Raw genomic sequence first — 22,852 nt, 5'->3', positions numbered from 1 at the left:
AGACCGCTTTAAAGTGCGCGTAGCTTTGTAGAAAGGAAAGTAGCTCTCTGTTGTTGAGCGGCGCGGGCACCGAGAAACGTCGATGCACTGACAGCGAGTGTATACTGCGTGTTTGACTAGGTGACAACTGAAGTGCGCCGCGCATTGTCGTGCAGGGCCGCGAGAGCATCGCGGAGACGTAGAGTGTGCGTTGCTTGGAAAATGCTTGTTTTCGCCGCGTTGAACGAGGAGGCTAGTCGCCGCACCCGTGCACTTTTCCGGAGTGAAGCAAGCACGAAGAACGTACAAACGCGCGCATACGGCATACAGCAAGTGGCCCGGCAGTGACTCCGCGACCCGAGTAGGCGACGTGCTGCACGCAACTAGCCAGAGATGATCGGCTCCACGTCGCGGTACCGCGCTTTGGTGAAACGGTGTCAGCTCATCGCAAAGGCGGTTAATTCACTCGTGTGCACGCAGCGGGCATCGTTTCACGACGCGAAAAGGCTTAGCTTGTCACCGAAGGGGTTGTTAGCACTTTAATAAAAGTGCACAAAGAAAAAAAAAACGCCTTGGCCGCTAAGCGCACGTTTTTAAGGGCGAGTCCATATACAACGAACTACTGATATAACGACCACTTTTCGCGACACTTTCGAGTTCGTTATAAACGGGTTCGACTGTAGTTTCAAAATGCTCCTCGGCGTCGCCAGCGCATGCCATCGGACAGTTGTGAGAGAGAGCTGGAATCTCTTTGTACTTTGACAGAAAGAAAGAAGCCTTGTAGTGGGTACCTTAGGCTGTGGCACAACACTTTTTTTTTTTGGTAGTGGCATGTGTTGGCAGATGCAAATTTCTACTTGGCGGTTACTATGTACTGCAGCTTAGTGCATAGGTCGGACTAAGGCTCACTGAAAGATATTTTGCTCTTAAGGCTCACTCGGACTCAAGACTCACTAAAAAAACTGTACAGTCCCATAAACACTTTACCTAGGTCATTGGCGTTACTTGCATACCTTCCACCTGTGTTATTTTTACCAACTGGTTTTTATTTTCTGAATTTCTATTAGGGATATTTCCCATAATCTCTAATTTCTGATTGGCTTAAGCCCGGCATACACATGTTGAATGGGCTTCCCCCTTCTATCTTTCATTTTTTATTTTACGGCGACATACTAAAGCCCTAACTCATGCCTCTGATCAATAACCAATGTGGAGCTCACTCAGACTTAGGCTCACCAAAATTTTTCTCACCCAGACTCACAAAAATGTCACTCACCTGGACTCACTCAGACTCGCAGTTCTATCAGAGTCCGAGTGAGTCGACTCATGAGTGAGTTTACCGACCTATGGTTTAGTACATAGTTATGCCGTGCTCTCGGCAGGCACATATTAAGGGGGTTTTACTGCATATATGCCCTTACATGCATGGCCACCTTCGCCACAAGCCTCTATAGGCAAATGCTGAATCGCTTTCGTGCACAACCGCAACAAAATCTATGGAAAGCAGATGTGATGACAAACTTTCTGCCAGACTCCCATCAGTGTGTTCATGTCAAACAAAGCTCAAGTGCAATGACAACATACACAGCAAGTCCCTATTGCTAATACATGATGTCACAAGACCATAGGTCGGCAAACTCACTCATGAGTCGACTCACTCAGACTCACTCAGACTCATATCGAGACGTGAGTCTGAGTCTGAGTGAGTCCGAGTGAGTGAAGTTTTTGTGAGTGTGAGTCCGAGTGAGTTCGGATGGGAAAAATTTTCGTCAGTCTGAGTCCGAGTGAGTCCGGTTGAGGAAAAGTTTGGCGAGTCTGAGTCCGAGTGAGCCCTAAGGGCAAAATATATTGCATGAGTGAGTCTGAGTGAGCTCCACAATTTTTGCCGACCTATGGTCCTATCTACTCAACTTTAGCATGACTATCAGCCCTATGTCAGCTCACGTTTATACTCCCGTATACTCCCGCATACTTCTACGCGCTACCATTCATATGTCAGCTCAATATTTATTGATCAGAGGCGTGATTTGAGGAGGGAGAGGGGAAGGAGGTGCCTTGACCTCCCCTCGCAAACTTTTTCATGGGAAATTACTGATAAAAATATCTCGTGTGAGTCATGACTTTCAATAAAAAGGTCCTTATTGAACTGCAAACTCAGATAACTCGTATTTGAAGGTACGAGATCAAAAGGTGCTAAGTAGCGCACCGATTATGCGAGATATTGGTGTTAAAGAGCATTGACATTACGGTAGAAAAAGGATAATTTAATACTAACGGACTCACGAGTCGACTCACTCAGACTCACTCAGACTCAGATCGAGCCGTGAGTCTGAGTGAGTTCGAGTAAATAAAATATTGGTGAGTCTGAGTCCGAGTGAGTCTGGTTGAGAAAAATTATAGTGAGTCTGAGTCCGAGTGAGTCCGGATGAAGAAAAGTTTGGTGAGTCTGAGTCCGAGTGAGCCCTGACGGTAAGATATGTTTCGCGAGTGAATCTGAGTGAGCTCCGCATTTTTTGCCGACCTATGCACAAGACACTCCCTTCCTTGAAGGATTACCCAACCGTTTTCACTAGGCTTGTGCAAATATTTGAGCAGTTCGAACATTCGAACGAATATTAGAGTATTCAAATTCGCTTCAAAACGAATTTAAATTATTCTAAATTTCAAAGTATTTGAAATGAAAGAATAGACATATATAAACCGCACGTAACCCCCTGTAAAGGTGATTTCACTGCAGTGGAGGGGCGCTATACCGTGAATACATCTATCCAGGGGAAATCCACACTGCCGCGAAGCTCCACTTTAAGGTTAAATGAACAAATTACCCTCACATCGATTCATCATTTTTAAGTTTAAAAGCTCGTTATATCGGCTTGTATGCTCTAAGTATAGTAAATTTCAAGACGTAATGCATTTTGCAGGTTGTTACTTGCATTTTACCGAAAGTCAAATCCTGCTACTATTCAAAGTTGCTTCCACTTCCCTTTGAACCAAAAAGAATGACATTTGCACATGCCTTGTTTCAATTAAAAAAAAATATTGTGCAGGTTAGTTAGGTCATGACAAATATGCTCGTTTTTCTTTATAATATGCGATATATACTATTCGAATTCGACTCGAAAGAATTCTACCAAATCCCTATTCGCTCCCAATTTGCTTCGAACCTAAAATTTACTATTCGCACAAGCCTATTTTTCACAAATACAAAACTGCTAATTTTATTATTTACAGCAAGAACTGCCCTGTGCAGCAGAGTTGCCAGTTCTGCTTATAATAAGTGGACTTGGGCTTCTCTTTTCATCGAGCAGCTTGCAGAATTTTTCAATCGCTTGTCACATCTTTTGTCGTACTTTTGTTTCACGTATGTTCCAATGCATTTCTGTTGTAAAAAATAATTGAGCTTACTTTTCTACCTTCCCTTCGCATTCGAGCGACTTTTTATTATAATTACAAAAATTTCAGAGAATAAAACACATTCAAAATTCCACTTTAGGTGGTAGTGTGCAGAGGATTCCAAAAAATTAAGCAGCTATAAAAATGAACCATCCACAAAATATCTTGGCAACTCCCAACCTGCCACAAGGCACCAGATGTCATGCTCACTCACCTCAGGCAGCTTCTGCATCAAGATGTCGGCCATCTGTAGGGCACCCACCACAACGTGGAGGTCTTGAGAGGAGAGCATGGCTGCCAGGTGAGACGCAACAAGTTGGGATCGCAGCACCTGGAATTTATCCACACAAACAAAATACCACCAGGGGTGTTGAGTGAAAAAACTTTTTAAAAAAAGCAATCAAGTACTTGACAAGGGATTAACCATTTCCCCCAAAGCGTGCTACAGTGCTAAATCTTTATTAAGAACTAAAAGACATGTTATGTCTAACAAAGAAAAACGGGCTCATAAAATTCCCCTTCTTTCGTTCATTGCAAATACATAGTAGCACTGTACAAACTGTCCCACCATTCCTCTACTGCCCTATTTCCACACCAGCCAAACACTCAGTAGTGTCACCATTCCAACATCAGCGTCCATCATGAGACTGCCCTTTAAAAAAAGGAAAAGGGTCACCAGCAATGTTAACACCATCGGCCAATGCCACTGGCATGTCGCATTCGAGGAGAAGCCAATGCGAAAACACTGTCATGACAGATGCCAATGGCACGACGATGACATTGAGTGCTTGATGGCTGTGTGAATAAAGCCTTAGAGAGCATTAAAGGGGTACTGACACGAAAATTTTCTGTTGTTTTTTTGCATCAAATGAAAGGCCAAGCCCTCAAGAGCCAAGAAAATGTACTGCTAAGCATGAGTGCACGCTGAAAAAGCAATTTAGTATGTTTTTAAAAGCTAGTTTCGGTTCCTACTGCACCCAGACGTCACAGCACGGTATGAGATTCTCGTCACGTGCTCACGCAAGATATCTCGACGTTCCCACAGCGGATCCTCACCGTGGCTCCGTTGGCGACGCACAAGCGGCCATTTTGAATGTTTTGGTGATGCACAAGCAGCCATTTCGGAAGTTTTCGTACCCGACGTCATCACAACTAGCCATACTGCTGCGTGAAGTCACCAGAATTAGTGCTGTAGCCAGACGTCAAGCTAGTGTCAATGTTAGCAGGTGCACCATGGAAAAATTGATTTTAATATCAAAATAAAATATCAGCATTTGCTGAGCTTCACACTTGCTCAGAGCAGTCTCTGTATACAGGAGATTTGTATGGCAGAGTAAACTCGCCTTCAAAAAATGGTGTCAGTGCTCCTTTAAGATGCACATGCACAGTAGCTTCTCAACACACCTCTGCCAGGAGTGGTGCTGGGGCACAGTGCACCATGCGCAGCAGTGCCCGCAGGCAGCGATGCCGCACCGCAGGTCCCGCAGAGCTGCTGTACACCTCGTGCAGAGCACCAAACAGGGCTCCAAGGAACGCCCGGCCCCCAGCGTGGCTCTGCTCGCGAAGCCACATGGCACGTGGGTCAGCTGCCACGGCAGCGGCCCCTCCGCCACTTTGTGACGGCGAAGAGGAGGAAGACGAAGGAGAAGACGAGGATGCTCCCGTTGCGGTTGCTGAAGCGCCGCCCGACAGCACTGCCATACAGGAAAAAGGTTTCACAAGGACATTTCATCGATGCACTTGCACAGGTGTGCTTGTGACACAATTTACAACCGCTAACGTCAAACTTTTGCAAGAAAATAAGGCTTTAAAGGGACGCTAAAGAGAAAAACAATTTTTCGCGTCTTACTAAATTACTCTTTTCACAAAACCAAGATCACCACACTTGCTGCTTGAAGACGCTTGGTAAGCGAGAAGACATGCAATAAAAAAATGCGGGTGGCGACGCCACCATGGAGTTCCCGCACCAATCACTGTGACATCAGATATTGACGGAGTCTACTAGGCCCTACGTAATTCCTAACCGGTAAATATGAAGTAACTCGTGCTCTGAGGGAACCAGAGACTTAATACCAAATTTCAGGATATTTTGTAGAACCACTGTTGCCAAAAAACAAAAAAACACTGATATCCATCATGTAACGTGCAGAGATTTCGGCGTGGAATTTAAAAATGAAACTTTACTGATAAACCTATGATGGTGAAATTAACGACAACAGAGTTTTCAGAGTATAATTTATCAGTCTAAACTGTTCATTGGTGTTGTATGGTGACCATGGCAAGTTTATTATGTCAGTGATCACTTTCAGCAAACAAAGAGATGTCGCCTTCAGATTTATTTTTGTTAATCCGAGGCAACTGCCACGAAGGTATGGATCTGGACACCCTCTGATATGCCTATCATAAGCCTTCTGGTGCACACTTTGCAATGGACACACCCTTATTCTTAGGGCAGAACATGGAAATATGTGATGTATTTACTCTGACAACAAATACACACACTAACTTTCCCAGAGAACAACTGCAAAATTGTGGGTCTCCATAGAGCAAAGTCATGTCATAACATGAAGCACATCACGCCGCTGAAGTTCTGGGGACACTAAGAATTTGTCGATACGACCAATGGCATGATCATTCTTGCAAAAAAAATTTTTTAAAAAAGCATGAGCACTAGCTGTCTACAGGCAGTGCAGCTTGCACCAGGACACACTTAACATCTGTAGTTGGCCATCATGCTCAAGTATCCAGCAGATTAGCACTCGCAGTGCTGGGTTGGTGGTGTGATTTTCACTCAAGAAAAAAGTCGTGTAAGTAGGGACATATGCACATATATGAGTGAACAGGGGATTTCAGTGAAGCATACAAGGGCATACTATACACATTACTCTCTTTGTTACATCTCATATGCTGTAGATGAGCAGCTTGTCAATGGTTTCACTTGTGTTTAGATGCATTTGTACAACTAATTAAGTGCACAGCCTTCCACGCACAATGCGTGCCACCAAGGAGCATGCCCACAAAGGTGGCCAGACGTGCTACTCACTTTGTGCCATGCCCTGGTTGGTGACCCTCTGCACAGGTCGTGCAGTACCAGTGTCCTCATTGATCTGCTGCATCAAGTTGAAGTCAAGAGTGTAAGTCTTGCCCATCGTGGAGAGGCTGATCTCGTCCTCACCCGACTGGTGAGCCGCCTGTGCAAAGCAGGGAGAGGCATGCAATGCTTACTTTTTCACAGCTGCCATAGCAGCTTTTGCAGAAAAAAAAATCAAGGCTTTCAAGGACTTGCAATGCCATGACTGAGCATTTTCAAGGATTAATTATCCAAAATGCTTGAAAACGAAATGCTATAATTGACGAGAAGCAAACTTATCTTAGTGCACATGAATCCTTGCAAAGCTTCTTTTGTGAGAGCCACCAGAAACTAAGTGGCTCCCCATGACAAGAATGTTAATTTAATTGAATTGGCTTGACCCTCGATGCACAAACCTTGTGGAACCAGGAAAGCCTCAAAAGCAAAATTTTAGGATTCTTAAACACTCGGTAAAACTGCTTTCAAGGCCTTGAATATAACAGGTTCAAATTCAAAAGCTTCAAAAACCACTTCACACCCTATTATAAGCTTAGTACTATTAAAATACTGAAAGCCTTCCTGCATGTTCACACAAGTCATCACGTAAGATTAAAGAGACTGTTGTGACAATGGTTTACAGTAATTCTAACGTGTGGCTTTTCTGCCAAGAAAATGTGTCCAGAGATCGCTACAGCATGCAATCTGATACAAAACCAACACTGTGCATGCAGCATTTGCAGCAGCACTATTGTGAAGTAAAATAGTCTACGTGACACCTAGCTCATTGTAAGATGTCTCATTTTAGACTGACACCATGACACTTGCCTCAATGATTTTGCAGTCAATGGAAGAGTATGGGTGCCAAAGCCCTCTGTCATCTCTCCACTTCCACAGCACCGCATCAGTTTGGTGAGCATTTGGCTTCACTAGGAGCGAGTCCACCACGAAGATTCCATCCTGAGGCAGCACTGGCATTAGCTCTCTGCAAAGAAAGTGCATCCCATTTCGTACAATACAGTGCAGACCACTTATAACGTAACCGCATATAGTGCAGGACCGGTTATAATGCGGTCTTTTTAGACTCCCGTTTACCCTCCCATAGAACCGCATGTATACGCATACCGCTTATTGTGCAGTCCCCCAAGATGAAATACCGTTTATAATGCGGTTGTGGGAAAATATTTCTGACAAACGCGGTAGCGAGTGCGGTTCTCAAAGGAGGTACGCCGCTGGGGAGGGAGCGACGAGGTCGTTACGAAGGGCGAGGGCACGCACAGTAAACGAACGAGGGGCGGAGGGAGGAAAAAGACCGTGGCAGCGCTGTGCGGGCTCGCCGAGTGGGGAAGGATGGTGGTTGCCTAGGCGACGGAGTAGCCTTTGCACCGGCGGCGGCAAGGCTCCGCGGCCGCTTGCCGGCAGTGCGTTCCGCGTGGAACGTACGATTGCGTCCTCATCAAGTGCGCTTTAAAGTAAGTTTCCTGTCGGGAAAAGCGCCGTCGTTATCACACTTGCTACAGATATCGCGTTTGCTACCTCGTCCGCGAATTGAAAAGTTTTGCGGCTTCATGACGCGAGCTTTCGCCTTTTCTGCCAGTGCGCGGACTTAAACGAGCTTGGCGGGCTTTTGTCGCCGTTGATCTCCCGGCCGCGAACACAAAACTTCGTATCACGCGCGCTGTTCTTGGGTTAGTACTTGAGTGCGATCTTTTCGACGTCCGATCTTCATGTTGTCTTGGACAAACTTCCCGCGACAATATGCTGAACCGCCGGCTAGGCCTAATCAGCGTTGGTTGCTTTTCGGTAGCGGTCGCGGGCGATAAAAGTTGCGGTTTGGTGCGGAATCAACGAAACTTTTTGCGATGGCTGCACTTGAAGGGAAGGGAATCATATCGTTAATGAAAACGATGGCATGGTCGGCACATGCAACTCTCGAATGGTGGTTCCGGATTCGATTGCAATGTCTTGGACATCGCGTGCGCGCCCGTGAAATCGAACGATCGGTACCGCTCAGCACGTGAAATTTCGGTCGCGATTCGACATGGTTTCTGTGTAATGCGCATACCTCGAGGTGGCCTGAAACGTAGTCGGCGAATTTCCGCGACGCCACTTTGTTTTGTTTGCTTTTTTCCCCCGTGTTCATTTCGTTGGCAATGCGGGTCTTTGGCGGTTGATTTTTGAACATTCGGAGATTTAAGTCGTTGTAAGCGCCCCATATCGCATATGTCGATTATCGGACACGCGAGGCTTGCTCAACACGTTTTGCGCAAGTGCAGCCTTTGAAAAAGGTTGTTTTGGTTATAGTGCGGTACCGCTTATAGTGCGGATATTCGCGACTCCGGCGACTTACGTTATAAGCGGTCTATACTGTATTAACTTTTTAAGAACCACATGAGAACAGAATACTTTTTGGTTAAAATTTACTGAAACATGAAAAATTCTTCAAGTTGCGAGTGTAACCAAGGCAAGCAGTGGGTTGTACATTCCGTGCAGACTTCTGGTTCTTCGCAGCGGATGCTAATTTTCGATAAAGATTTCAAGACTTTCTCAGGTTTAAGAAAAGTTTCAATTATTTGTACATCTGCAAACATTCAGTAGCTCTGGTCTGTACTTTTACTATGTAGTTGTGGGCACACAACTATAGGATAAGGCCACACAACTTTACGAAGTCTAGCAAATGGTTCAGCAAAAGGCAACACAGCTAGATACAGGAGAAAAGCATTTTTCTCTAAAACAGCAGCTGAAAATATGCAAAAGGCTGCACAGGACACCTTTCAAAAAGGAATCAAGGCAGCCTATCACTTACGCTATCAGCGATGTTATCTCGTACAGCTCTTGAGGACTCCTTGGAACAAGCTGAGTCATTGGAGGCAGAAATACATAGAACTGCTTCAGTTGAAAAGAAGTGCACTTCACTGTTTTTTAGGTTACTGTTCAGTAGGATGAAAACAAAATGAGTGGCGTATGATTACCTCTATATCATCTCCTAGAGGATCCGAGTTGCCCATGAGAAGAAAGCGCAGTGTCTCGGCAATGTCTGTAAATGGCAAGAGAGGACAACACAATTCTTGGAACTTGACTGGCAGAGGTCACAAGCATATCGTGATGGAGAGATACCAAGAACGACTTTAAGGTTAGCCCTCTGCAGTCATGCTTAAGCCACAACAGCCACTGTAGTTCCTTTGACACGTGCTTTTACTGCAGCAGTGCGATGTGCAATTGTTCCTTGAAATACTGTCAAAGAGGATTTGCATTTTCTATCACAAGTGGCAGCACAGTATGCTTGTTTTTGTAACAAAAGCTGTTCCTGCAAAAACCAATCTTGAATTTAAATGAGGGATCCAGAAGAAGGATGGCAGACGAAGGTGAGTTCGTTGAAATCCTCGGTACTTGAACAACAGCGTAAAATAGACGGTCACCAAGAGAGGACACAAACAGCGTCGTTTGTGTCCTCTCTTCCTTGGTCCATCTATTTTGTGCTGTCGTTCAAGTACCAAGGATCCAGAGCAGTCCACAGTGTGTCATCCTCTGGAGAGAGAGGTTGCTCCAAATACACATTTAGGACTCTTGTGCTTGGCATGAGAGAGAAGTGGCGTATGACAACAAACAGAAAAAATTGGCCACGTATCTGCATGCTTCGCTGCAAATGTCTTCGAAAGGCAATAGTCTTCTGCCGGCCATACTACATGAGTCCTCCTCCTCTATGTGGAATCGCCGCATCTGGCTCACAGCGTAGCATTTGCAGCGCAGCCGAAAAAACACTAGCATTTTCAACGCAGCCTAAGAAACAGTAGGGTCTTTAGAATTACGCATCTATGTATTTTTTCTAGTAAAGGAACACACCACCTAATACTTACGTATTGATGTTGCACCTCAGATATGTGTAACATTTGCTTTTTGATTGACAATGTTCACAAGTATGAATGGCGCTACCAGTTCAAGATGGCTGGGCTTTCAGCAAGTGGTCAAACTTTGGCCGGGTAGCTGAATCAGGTGACAGACAGACAGACAAACAGACAGACAGACCAAAATTTCTGCGTTTAAGTTCCCCAAGAAAGACTATCGTCTTTAATACTGGAATATACAAAGCCCATCTGTTTCTCTAATGCCAACGGTTCAGGATGTATGGCAAACCCTGTCAGCTGGTCCACTGCCCCTATACCAGACTGCTCTTGTGGCACAAAGGGTTGTGTGTGATATCTCAGTGATATTTTTGCATAAGAGCCATTGTTTCTCCAGCAGACAGGTTTAATTTTTATGACCAATAATGCACCATTTTACTGCAGAACAAAAATATTCCCTGTGCCACAGCTGCTCTTAGTCAAGGACCTTCAACCACCCCTCATTAAAATCAAGCCTATTGCAAGCAGAGGGCGCCTTACTGTTGTTCAGCAACTGGACTGCAAGATGTGGGCAGGCGGCACAGAGAACAGCCAACATGCGGACCACCATTACAAATGTGGCCGATGATACTGGAGGTGGTGAGAGGGCAAGGAGGCCCTGTGCAGCTGGTAGCAACCCTTGGGCAGCAACCTCCTGGAGAAGGGGCCCGTGAGCCGCCAAACAGTCCACCAGGCGCGCCAGGGCCAAGCAGGCCGACTCGACCGACTTGCGGTCGCCATGCGAGAGGCGCCCACTCAACAGCGCTACAGAGTCCCCCACCAAGGGGAACTCGTCGGCTGTCAGGCTCTGGCAGCAGTTGGCAGCCACCGTCAGTGCAGCCCGCTGAGCACTCATGGAGAAGAAGTCCAGGTACGTGAGGCAGGCCGACACTCCACGCTGCATTCACCAAACCAAAAAACAAAGGCACTCATTTCGCCCTCAAGCGTGTCAACCAGCTCTGACAGTCCAACAGCGGCAAAGTGAATCTCTGTTCAATGAACTCGCAATACGGTCAGTTTATGTTTTCTCTAGAGTCACTGGAGAATATGTACCATGATCAGCAGAGTAACCTTTTATCACAGTTTTGCTTCGAGGCGTGGACACATCACAGGCAGGTACAGCAGCCTTCATAAAAATGTGCACGGAAGTATGCATGCACTCAGACTCTAAAGCAAGGCGTATGAGTGCAGCTGTACCAGGTCAGTCAGGTGTGAAACCCGAGTGGTGCAGGGCAGATTTCTTAGCACCATAAGCACTTTTTTTATTTACAGAAGGTGAGTATCATGGAATGAAGAAAGTTATGAAGAAATATTTCATTCAAATCTTCCCAACCAAACTAAAATGGGCTGAGGGGATAGAACTAGTGGCTTGCAAGGAGTGGCAAATGAACATTTTTCTTTAGTGATTTTTACATCCCAGAGGCACCTATCTCATAACTCTGATTGCATGCAGAGACCGTATGTTCGGTTGCTGTCAATGTTTGCTGCAGTGTACAGGTGAAACCATCTCCCAGCAAAACTCAATACAGTCGCCGACTGTTTATTCGAACTAGGCGGGAACCACCGAAAAGTCCGAATAATCGGGAGTCTGAAAAAACGATTCACCAGAAAAATGCACCTGTATTGACCCAACGGTCGGAAAAAAACTTGTCAATGCGCGTCTGTACCCATGCACGCTTACGCGCGACCTAGTCGGCCTGTATTTCAGCCAATGTATGGCCACTCCTGTGGGTCGGCACTGCAACGGCCTACGCTAAATCCGCATTTTATGGTTGTGGTGTGGGAGGCGCGTAATCACGGTAGTCACTGTCCACATGCGCTGGTTCGAGTAGATGACGGATGATCTCATCACGCAACTCAGCGAAACCTACCAAGCAACTTCGGATTGAGGTCGGCCGCCTTCCACCTGGCAAATAATCGCTGCATTTTTTGCCATCGTCAGGGCCTTGTAGTTGCAGCGTTGGAGCAAGACACAAAGCTCAGGACGCAGATCAGGTCTAGCCACAGAAACATCTGACAACGCAAACCCTCAAACACCAAAAGGGAACGACGTTGGGCTAGTTGATGTTGCAGCGCTTGTGTTGGCGTACTCTCTTCGTAAGAGTTAGGATCCGCGTCATACTCGTGCGCGCTGTCATTCACCTCAAACACCGCACTGATCCGATTCCAATCTCAGCTTGGCTTGGCCTGCTGTTTGGCCGCAATAGCCGTTCAATGGATTTCAATGGATACTTGACTTGCTAAAGCCAAAAGGCAACCGTTATGCGTAGCTAACAAACATAGCTTTCGAGATTGGCAATTTCTGCGTGGATTTTGACACTGGCGCTATCTCCAGCTATAACGAATATCGCTACAACGAATAATTTTCGATTCCCTGTCAGCAGCCCATAGAAAACAGTGCAAAAAATGTCTCGTCACAACGAATACTTTTTCTGGGTATTTCCGCTTGAACGAAGTTTTCGCAAGTGCCACCACATAAAAAAAAAGGAGCTTGCCTAGGATTGCCGCGAAATTCCACTAGAAACTCGACCATTTCTCATTGCCAGAGCCGTGCGGCCGCATCGCAAGATCTGTGTCTTCATCGGAGACCCACACGCACATATGGTAAATTTTTCGCCTTGAGATGCTCGGCGACAGATCGTCCATCCACCATGATGCTGCCGGCAGGTTTGATGCGCGTGCTGGCCGCGGAAGAATCGTTCTTCAAGAACTACCGCAATGTTTTTGATGTAGCACTCAAAACAAAACTACTGCTCGTCGTCGCAAGCCCTGCGATCGTGAATGACATCCACGGCGTTTTGAAGGCACACGCGCGGCCAGCATGCACCTAGTCCAAGCCTAACTACATCCTGCCGCAACCGCTGCGAACACAAGTGCGGCCGTGTCGACGCGATCATAGGTGACCACAAAAGTATGCGTGCATCCAACAAACGCGCATCGACTCAAAAGCAATGCTGCGGTCAAAACCGCGGTAGACGCGATCACAGATAGCAACGACGCAGTTCTGAAGGCACGCGCATGGCCAGCGCGCACAGATTGAAAACGGAACTACCATTTGCCGCAACCACTGCGCAGAAAACCGCGGTCGCTATTGTTGCGATCATTGATAGCGAATACGCTCAAGTACGCAGCTAACACACCAGAAGAAAGATTAAAGGCAATAAAGTCGTAAAATGGCACGAAGCATTTCGGCTTTCCTTTCGCTCGCTTACGACTGTGGTAGTGCGGAGCTTCGGCACTTCGTTTTCAGTTAGCCTCTAGCGAACTTTGCTTTGGCACGCCCCTTCGCGGCGCTACGCACTCGACATGCTTCGAGGGTAGCCTGCATACAGTATCTGCTCGTGTATAACCCACGTGTATAACTCGCGTATTGACGCAAAGCCACCTTCCTTGCATTACCGTGAAGCCAACTTGCGCACCGAAATTCGCGTATATAACCCGCACCCATAGGCGTGCGTGGGGCAGGGGGGGCAGGGAGCAAAGTCTGCCCCATACATTGAATTATAGGGGGGGGGGCACTGCGGTGACCCTTTGCCCGCCTTCACCCCAGCCCCCTGAAGCAGAACCCTGCGCACGCCTATGCTCGCACCCCGAGTTTAGCACTTTCTGTATATTATTTAGTGCGTGTTATACGCGAGAAAATACATTCACTTGGTGTGCGGCCAAGTACGTCCGAGTTAGCGAGAGTTAAATGCAAAGGGCAATGCATGCGCTTGCCAGGACCAAAGGAAGAGTCACGATCATAAGGTCTTCCGAACTTTTGTGGTCTATAGATGAAATTTCGCTGCAATGAAATTCTGCGACAATGAACTTTTTCGCGCGACCCGTCAATTTCATAGTAGCGGGATTTGACTGTATTTCAGTGCTGGTAACCTAGCAAAAATATTGTAAACACTGCTGACAGCATGGCTGACACAGCTCACAGTTTTCCTTCCTCCATGGCTGACAGCTTGTCATGGCGCTCAACGTCGCACTCGATCAGCCAGCCGGAGTCCGAAAAATCGAACGGTGCACTGTGGGGCGGTCGAATTTTCAGTCGTGAGTTTACATTACTACAATGGGATGAGTGGCGGTGCCATGAAGGTGTCCGAATAAACGAGCATGTCCGAATTTTCAGCGTCCGAATAAACAGTCAGCGACTGTATCTGTGGCTGGCAACCACTACACAAGATATCCATGGATGGCTCACGTCCACAGTTTACAATTTTAATTTTTCCAACCTCCAATTCTAATGATGTATGAGGAGTCCGCAGCAAACCACGAAACATTATGGAGATATGATACAGTCAAACCCGCATATACCGAACCAACACTCAATGAATTATTGCGTATATCGAACAGTTGCCTATATACACAACTTTTTTTGTGATCCCCTTCAGATTTTCAATACATCTAGGTTCAACTGCATAACCATTTGATAGACATTCGAAGGATTGAAGCACCGTGCAGTCAAAAGATGCTGAATTATAAAACCAACCACGCTGCTAATATAGCTAGATGGGACTGTAGTATAAACAAACATCTTCCTTACCGCGTGCAGGATAGCTTTGCTATGCCGCCGAGACAACATCTCAAGTGCAGTAAGGGACTGTTCAGCAACATCCATGCACTGTATGACTTGGAGCTGAAAAAGAAAGAATGTTACAAGGTATTAATGAAGCACTAAAGAGAAAAAAGGCAAGGAATTTTACATTGAACACATATTTCCAGCGAATGTTTAAAATCAGTCATAATGACCTGCACACTAGTGATCCCAACGATTCCTATCACAGGCAATGGGCTACAACAGAAGCTTGCATTATTGAAACATATCGAAGTGCAAAATGTGCAGCTGAAGCGAATGCACATTCGAGAAATGTGGGCTATGATGTCCGATATAGTGGTATTCTTTAGCAGGCGTGCATGCACACACACACACAATCTCAATTACAGGGAGAGAAAGACAGAGGAAGGAGCGATTATTCAAACAGGGAACACTAAAGAAAGACACCAAGTTGCCCATACCAAGGAATATGGGATTGATATTGCAAACAATCAATCCAACTCACTGCTATGGCAGCCATTGATGACCAGTAGTAGCAAAAACTACGCTTGCTGCTTAACATAGAAAAAGGTACTGATGATGGCAAAGAAATTTTAGTCTGTGAAAATGCCATGGTTAGGAAGCATTTTTATTTATTTATTCTAGGGGTGTGCGAATATTCGAAATTTCGAATATTTTTCGAATAGTGTTGGCTATTTGATTCGATTCGCGCTGGAATTTTACTATTCGAACTATTCGAACTTCCCAAAAACAAATACAGTCAACGTTCGATTGAAAGTCCCCCCTTCAAATTTTCAATATGCTTCACCTCATTACACTCTCGTATTGCGGCAAAGCTGCCTTTCAAGCTCCGGGACAGTCGAACTTTGCCAAGACACAGTCAACGTCCAATTGGAAGTGGTCCCTAGATTTTCAATATGCTTCACCTCATCACACCCCGGTATTGCGGCAAAGCTGCCTTTCAAGCTCCGTTACGGTCGAACTTTGCCAAAAGACAGTCAACGTCCGATTGGAAGTGGTCCCTAGATTTTCAATATGCTTCGCCTCATTACACCCCGGTATAGCGGCAAAGCTGCCTTTCGAGCTCTGCTACGGTCGCAAATGTACTAACTCAAGAAAACACTGGTTCCAACATGGAGATGAAAGATGTGGCAGAGGTGGGGGCTCAATTAATGCTGTTTTGGACTTGAAATTTGGGCAGGAAGTCCAAAAATCGGAAGCCGAAGCTTTTTAGCATCCAAAATTTCAGATGTTCTTATATATCGACGTCTACAAGGCAGATTTGGAACTCCGGACTTGAAGGGAGCACACCCTTGTCCGCCACATCAGTTGGGCTTCCACAGAATTTGAAAGAGGTAGAGAGGCTGCGGAAATGGCATCTTTGCCTATCACGTGTAAAGTATTGTCGGCAACACTTTGGTTGCACCAAATCATGTACATAAATAGAATCCGGCCTCTACTTTGCCTCATTCTTGATAAGAAAGCTATGAAACACCACCCCTCCAGTGCTTCATCAACCTTGCGAAAAGAAACACTTTCATGTTGCTATCTCATAAGAATATGCTTAGGAATCCTTTGTAACTTCTTTTTCTGCAATTTCACTTCGAAGTATTCGAAAAATATACTAGAAATATTCGAGAAATATTCGAAAAATATTCGATTCGATTTGCACTCACACTTCAATATTCGAATTCGCTTCGCACCCGAAATTTTGCTATTCGCACAGCTCTAATTTATTCATTTAACTTTCACAAACCTCGCAGGCTTCAGTAGAAGTATTGCCTGAAGGGGGTCGATACACACTGTACAGCAGTTGCATGAGTTCGCATGCCTTACAGCTCAACAAAACGATCACCCTCCCATGACTAAAGGTTGTGTGCTACACGTTCTTTTAAACAATGCACAAGAAAATGCATCTCGTGGATGTGAACTCACTCGCTCAAAGAGTGCACGCTATGAAAAATTGCTGTTAGAAGTCACCTTGTTCACACACAAAACAAAACAGGTAAACAATTTGGAAAATACGTGATGGTGGGTCCTGTTCCAAGTGGTTGAACTGTTCCCAGATGTTTGATCTGCCGCAAAACTGATTAAATTCTGTGGTTTTACAGGCCAATCCACGATATATATGACTGCGAGGCATGCAACAGTGGGGGACACTTCTAGTTACCCGGGGTTCTTTAACGTGACCCTAAATGTAAGTAAAACAGCTGTTCATGCATTTCCCCCCGTCTCACATGTGACCATAGTGGCCAAGAATCAAATCCACATCCTCAAGCTTCACAACACAATGTCTTAGTAGCCAAGATAAAATGGTGGGTCGTACGAGCTGCCACAACCAAATGGCTCAAGTTAATCTCGTTAGGATGCGAGTTGCTTCAGAGTGACGCACCTTCTCGAGGAACGCCGGCAGTGCGTCGACAACAACGGCTGAAGAGCGAGGCAGGGCTTCCATCATGTAGGTGAGCGCACGGCAGGCGTGGTTCATGAGGTCAAAGTTGTGTTCGAGAGCCAGCAGAGCTGTCAGGGCAGGCACCACCTGTTTGACGGGGAATCCTGCCAGGGTATCCTCGTTGCCCATGACCAAAAGCTGGCACATCTCCATGGTGGCCTGCAACTGCTGACCCTCCTCGCCACACTGCAACCCTGCCAACAGCTGCTGTGCTCGGCTGCCTGCACACAGAAAAACACGGGGAAAATGCATAAACAGCTATTTGACACACTAAAGTCTAAAAGCTGCAGATATGCAAGCGTCATTATAAAGAGGATAAGATACATTGTGTTTTATGGACACAATTATCAGAAGTTTCTTTCACCAAGGTTTAGCTGCAGCACTCACAAATTTTCAAGGGCTTAATTAAAAAAGGTAGAAGATGGACTATACTTCGATTAACAGAGATGACAAGATATGTCTGTGCATACACTGCAGCGCCTAGCAGGTATATATATATATACCCACAATTGGAACAAACAAGTTAAAAATTGCATGTCTGAGAGCAACAGTCACATGTAAGCCACAGAAACCCCAAATCTGACCTAGGCATGTGGCATGCACACTACTGAAGAAAGAAGTGAGCAAAAGCAAAAAGGAGATTGGCAAAATATTGCCAGCAAGTATTAAGCAAAATGTTAGTTGCTGAAACACTTAAAGCTGATATCACAGAATTTTTTCACAAGACACTGTAATTCTCAATTCCTGCAGCTTCTGGAAGAAAAGCCATTACGGGCGTTTCATTTTACACAAACACTAGTGTTCGTCTGCAATGCCCTTTGGCTAAGGGAACCTTTAATGTTTTAAGAATTAAAACAAACCATAACCATATCTGCAGCAACCATAATAGCCCTGTGCTTGCCTTATTGCACGACAGAAACAATTACGGACTAATAACTTCACCAAATATCAACTTTTAAAGCGCACTGACGAGACAAATTAGTGTACTACATTTACTTAAATCTAATGAGATCTTGACTGTAATGCAAGCAGCCACTGTTCAATACTACAGATAGTGGGAAAGGTGAGGAAATAAGAGTAACACAAAGTCAATGCAGCCAGCAGAACTATTTATTTTGGACATGGTGACTAGCACTTATTTTACAAAATACACGATGTTTCACCAGTTTTCGTAGTTGTCAGAGGCCAAGTTCTCGAAAATGGAGCTTTTGTCTCCGATGACTTCTGAGATATCTACCATACTGTCAACCTCAATTCACGCTGGGAACTGAAGACTAAATGAACAAGAGACTACAACATCGCATGACACGAGAAACCGTGTTGCAGACAGCACAAACTGATTTACATTGTACGTGGTTGCTCGATCCTTCCCAAGGATTGCCAAGGTTTTATCTTCCAGAATTCTATTTGTTATGCAACCTGTTGCTAAACAGCTTGGTTCAATAGATGTCCAGTGGCTGTACAATTGATATTGTCTCTCCAAAAATGAAAAGGTGGGTTTCTGTTTCTGCCAGCCTTTTCACCAGATGAAGAAATTCATCCGGCTTATCCTGTCAAGGACCCAACAGCATTTCTACCCATTTCTTTTTCTAGCAGTGGACAATCACATTCTTAGGAAAAGTCTTAGAGATCGTCTCGCGATGAAACGTGAAGCAAAATGGCAGCTCGTAGCCATGCGCCATGCATGCCAATATTAAAGCTAGTTCCATTTTCTCACTCCCAGCATGCAATATGCACGCTGTCCCCAAGATGTGCGAAAACTCACTGGCACTGCTGCCGATAGACCGGTGCAGGAAGTGCTGCATGCGTGGACCAAGGGCGCCAAACAAGTGAGGAGGCAAGCCTCTGGCTTCTAGCAGGGCTGAAAACAAAGAGCAGTAGCAGAGCATTCATCAGTACTGTGCCGGTAAAGGCCACATAAACGTGTGGTCATTTTGTACTTTGTTTCATACTTAGCAGACAAACTTTGCAAGCAGTCTGGTCAGAGGTCTATGCATGTCGCCATGCAGGTCTACTAATCTGCAGTGCTCTCTGGAGTATAACTTTTACCCATGAGATTGTGCCAAATTGTGCGTTATTTGTGCTCCTTCGCGACTCTGGTAAGCAAAAGTAGAGTACACTCAATCTCTGATGTATCACACTCGAAAGGGGTTGTGAATCCGAAAAACACATCCAACAATTCCAATGTCAATTATGTTCATCTGAAGCTTATCAGAAATCTCCACGTTTTTGGCTACTTCTCAAAATCGTGATAAGTGGAAGCTTGCTAACTTCTTTCACCAAGGCAGTGTCCAACATACGAATGTTTACTTTTTTCCTTTCACATGCAGACAAGTAAATGATTCGCAATGCTTGCTTGTATTTTGGAAAAAATCAGTGCGGAGGCTTCAACACTCGTACCCTTGAGACTGAGAAACAGTCACAATTTCCAGGCACGATATGCACACTTTCATCAGAGCACATGTGCACATGCGGCCTTTATTTCGCCACTGAACTGGCTTGTAAATGCAATGCAATCAACAATTTCAATGTAGATAATAGGTTTGATGCCAGTACAAGAGCCACGGTAAATCACTTTTCATCGCTGATGGCTTCTATGGTATTTGCGACATTGTACATCTAGCACAAAAGCAAAATGAAAGAAGTTCTAGAAACCACAAGTGGTAACCATGCTTTCCTCAAAGCAAAGAGCCGACATAGTGCCTTACACAGTGCTAAACAATGAACTAGTAAGGTCCATTTTCGACATACTCACACAATTTCCATTAAAACAGTGGCAATGTAGAGTTCCGATCTTTCCAACTCAATGCTAGCATCTCGATACACCATGAACCATTAAATAGCACACATGCTTGTGGCGACTAGAGGGCAAGCTTAAATTGTCTGCAATCTTTCTGAAATAATGAGGGCTGAATTCAGATTTAACAGTAACCATATCTTTGATACGTGACCCCCTACTTTCCCTGTCACAAATGTGAGCAGCAGGACAAAATCTTTCTAGCCGGCATAGCATTGCCCGCAATGTATGAAACAAAGTATAATAGCAATGAAGCACTCATATAATAGCACTCATAGCAATGAAGCTGTGCAATTGTGGATGATAAACGGCTTTCCAAGTGCTCTCTAGCAAAGGATTCAGGCCAAATTGCACAACATTCCAGCAAAAATGAGCGCTAGTGCTTACCTTGCAATCTTCCCATCTCGTTGTCATCAGATTCGCTGTCTGCTGTGCCTGAGCTGTTACCAACTCTACTGGCAGCTGAAAAAAAAATTGTACATTTTTTTAGACACAAGTTATGTTTTCTAGTGTGGTACAGACACTCATTTTGAAGAATTGCATTTTATTTCACTAAGGACAATGCCCCACAATAAACATGAACCTGTAACACAGGGTAGGATTTACACCAGGGAGCTTCAAAGATGTTGCACATAGCCACAGGGCTCTTATCAATGCCTAGTATTCAAATTGCCCAAAAGCATTAGCAACATTTCTTTCCCTTGAAACTGCCCTAGAATGCCTGTGGGGAGTTGTCCATGCACGATGTCAAATAAATGGTTCACAGGTTCTAAAAATTTTTGCGGTGGTCGATTCATGAGGCAATAAACTCCTTTAATGAAGCCATTCGATGGTTACTTGGAAAAGTTTTTCAGAGCTCCTTTAACTACCACACGACACTGACATACTATGCCAAAATTGACATAAAAACATGTTCCACAGCACGATTGTCATTGCAAAAAATAACTTTTTTTGCATACAACACTTAGGTTGCATGAAGACGCTATGCTCTGCGATGCCTAAAACAGCAGCCATGAGGTAGGCACGCGCTGCAGTACGATACGGGAAAAAAATGGCTTGTTTCTATGTGTTATCGCAAGTTACGCACCAAACAGTAAATAACCAAGGCCACACATAAACGAAGTAGTGGTGATTCTTCAATTAAAAACAGAATTGGAAACTACCCCCTGTACTCCCCCTCCCCAATCAGTGGGGACAGCCCTGAAGCCCTTCTGAAAAGCTGCTGGGGTTCTAGAAGGCCAGAAAATTTAGAACAGATGTGCTTTGTTGTTATCGGTTTTCTCACAGTGGGGTTAGGGATTTTTCAGGGAATTTACGGCTGCGCCCGTACAATCAGGAGGACGGCAGAATTTGGGAGTGTCCCAGCCAAATCGGGAGGGTTGACAGGTATGCTATCGGCAACTTGACACATGCTGCGATAGCGTCCGCAGACACGTTCATCCAAGTACAGGCCAAGCAGCATGCAAAAACATAAGAGATGCCACAAAGAAGGGACAAGAAGAACAGGATGCACACAGACTGTGCACAAACCCACAACCAAAGTTTTATTGCAAGGCAGTCCAATGTTATCATTTTCTGTTCTTTTATCTTTTGTAACCTATTTGCCCCTTTCCTCGGCATAGAGTAACCAACCCGAGATAAGGAGATAATCTCTGGTTAATCTCCTTTGCTTTTACATATCTACTCCACATCACAATGGGACCACTCTTGACAACAGCATCCAATCCACTGCAACATTGTGTTCAACAGCAGAATGAAATGGCTAGCCATTGCACCATCTTCGTGGTAGAGAAAAAAAAAAGACTGACCGGGTGGCTGGGCATCAGGTGGCGGCAGGTGGTGGTTGGAGGAAGAGGAGGAGGCGGCCCCTTGGTCCATGGGGCCTCCTCCCGAGGGTGCCCCCCCGGCCAGCTTGGCCCCCCGGCACGAACGCCGCCGACTGCCGCTGCCACTGCTACTGGCACACGACCCCGTGGTGGCCGCCTTGCCGCTGCTGCTGCCCCCCGGGCCCCGCGCCCCCTTGCTGGCCCGGCCCCCCGCCGCCCCGCTCTCCAGGGCGCAACCCTTCTCGGCCGATCCCCCCCGTGGCCCCCTGAGTGCAAGGAACACACACCATGCTGCAGTTAGGCCTTTCCACACATTTTCCTTACAACAAAACTTGAGAGAACTGCACTTTAAAGGGGTACTGACAAAAAAATTTTCCGTCACTTTTGTTTAGTCACATGGAAGACCAAGTCCTCAAGAGCCTAGAAAATGTACTGGTAAGCGTGAGCGCACACTGAAAAATTAATGAGATGTTTTTAAAAGCTAGTTTCGGTTCTTACTGTAACCTGACGTCATGACGCGGTATGAGCTCCTTGTCACGTGCTCACACAAGATATCGCGACGTTTCCATGGCTGCTCCGCTGCATGGCTCCATTGGCAACGCACAAGCGGCCATTTTGAATGTTTTTGGTGACGTGGAAGTAGCCATATTGTATGCTGTATTGTATGTATCATGCTAGTGTCGATGTCAGTAGCTGCGTCATATGAAAATGGACTTCAATGTCAAAATGAAACATCTTATCAGCATATACTGAGCTTCACACTTGCTCAGAGTGGTCTCTGTAAACAGGAGATTTGTACGACGGAGCAAACTCTGCTTCGAGAACAGGTGTTAGTACCCCTTTAACCTTTCGAGGCGCAGGTTCGAAGATACACAAAAGGAAAATAAAAGTTACGATAAATTGCACTAAACTGA

At 45.5% G+C, this 22,852-nt stretch overlaps 1 protein-coding gene across 8 annotated transcripts in view; it reads right to left on the bottom strand.

Annotated features, from left to right (window-relative positions):
- The window catches only part of LOC119387185 (E3 ubiquitin-protein ligase TRIP12), a 73,839-nt gene that overhangs the window by 39,618 nt on the left and 11,369 nt on the right, over nucleotides 1-22,852 (bottom strand). For 4 of the 8 annotated variants that reach the window (XM_049413396.1, XM_049413395.1, XM_049413399.1 and 1 more), the window contains exons 6-16: nucleotides 20,500-20,574; nucleotides 19,081-19,176; nucleotides 17,256-17,536; nucleotides 14,852-14,944; nucleotides 10,822-11,218; nucleotides 9,412-9,476; nucleotides 9,246-9,325; nucleotides 7,268-7,424; nucleotides 6,416-6,563; nucleotides 4,777-5,066; nucleotides 3,587-3,703 (exon numbers count right to left, since the gene is read on the bottom strand). In XM_049413396.1, coding sequence (XP_049269353.1) covers nucleotides 3,587-3,703; nucleotides 4,777-5,066; nucleotides 6,416-6,563; nucleotides 7,268-7,424; nucleotides 9,246-9,325; nucleotides 9,412-9,476; nucleotides 10,822-11,218; nucleotides 14,852-14,944; nucleotides 17,256-17,536; nucleotides 19,081-19,176; nucleotides 20,500-20,574 — 1,799 coding nt within the window. Of the gene's footprint in view, nucleotides 1-3,586; nucleotides 3,704-4,776; nucleotides 5,067-6,415; nucleotides 6,564-7,267; nucleotides 7,425-9,245; nucleotides 9,326-9,411; nucleotides 9,477-10,821; nucleotides 11,219-14,851; nucleotides 14,945-17,255; nucleotides 17,537-19,080; nucleotides 19,177-20,499; nucleotides 20,575-21,920; nucleotides 22,103-22,852 lie in introns of those variants that run through there. The other 4 variants (XM_037654496.2, XM_049413400.1, XM_049413398.1 and 1 more) reach the window with 4 other exon arrangements.

The sequence above is a fragment of the Rhipicephalus sanguineus genome, chromosome 3 (genome assembly GCF_013339695.2).
Source record: "Rhipicephalus sanguineus isolate Rsan-2018 chromosome 3, BIME_Rsan_1.4, whole genome shotgun sequence".
NCBI lineage: Eukaryota > Metazoa > Arthropoda > Arachnida > Ixodida > Ixodidae > Rhipicephalus > Rhipicephalus sanguineus.
Note: the sequence above shows the minus strand (reverse complement) of the source record. Positions and strands in the feature narration are given on the sequence as shown.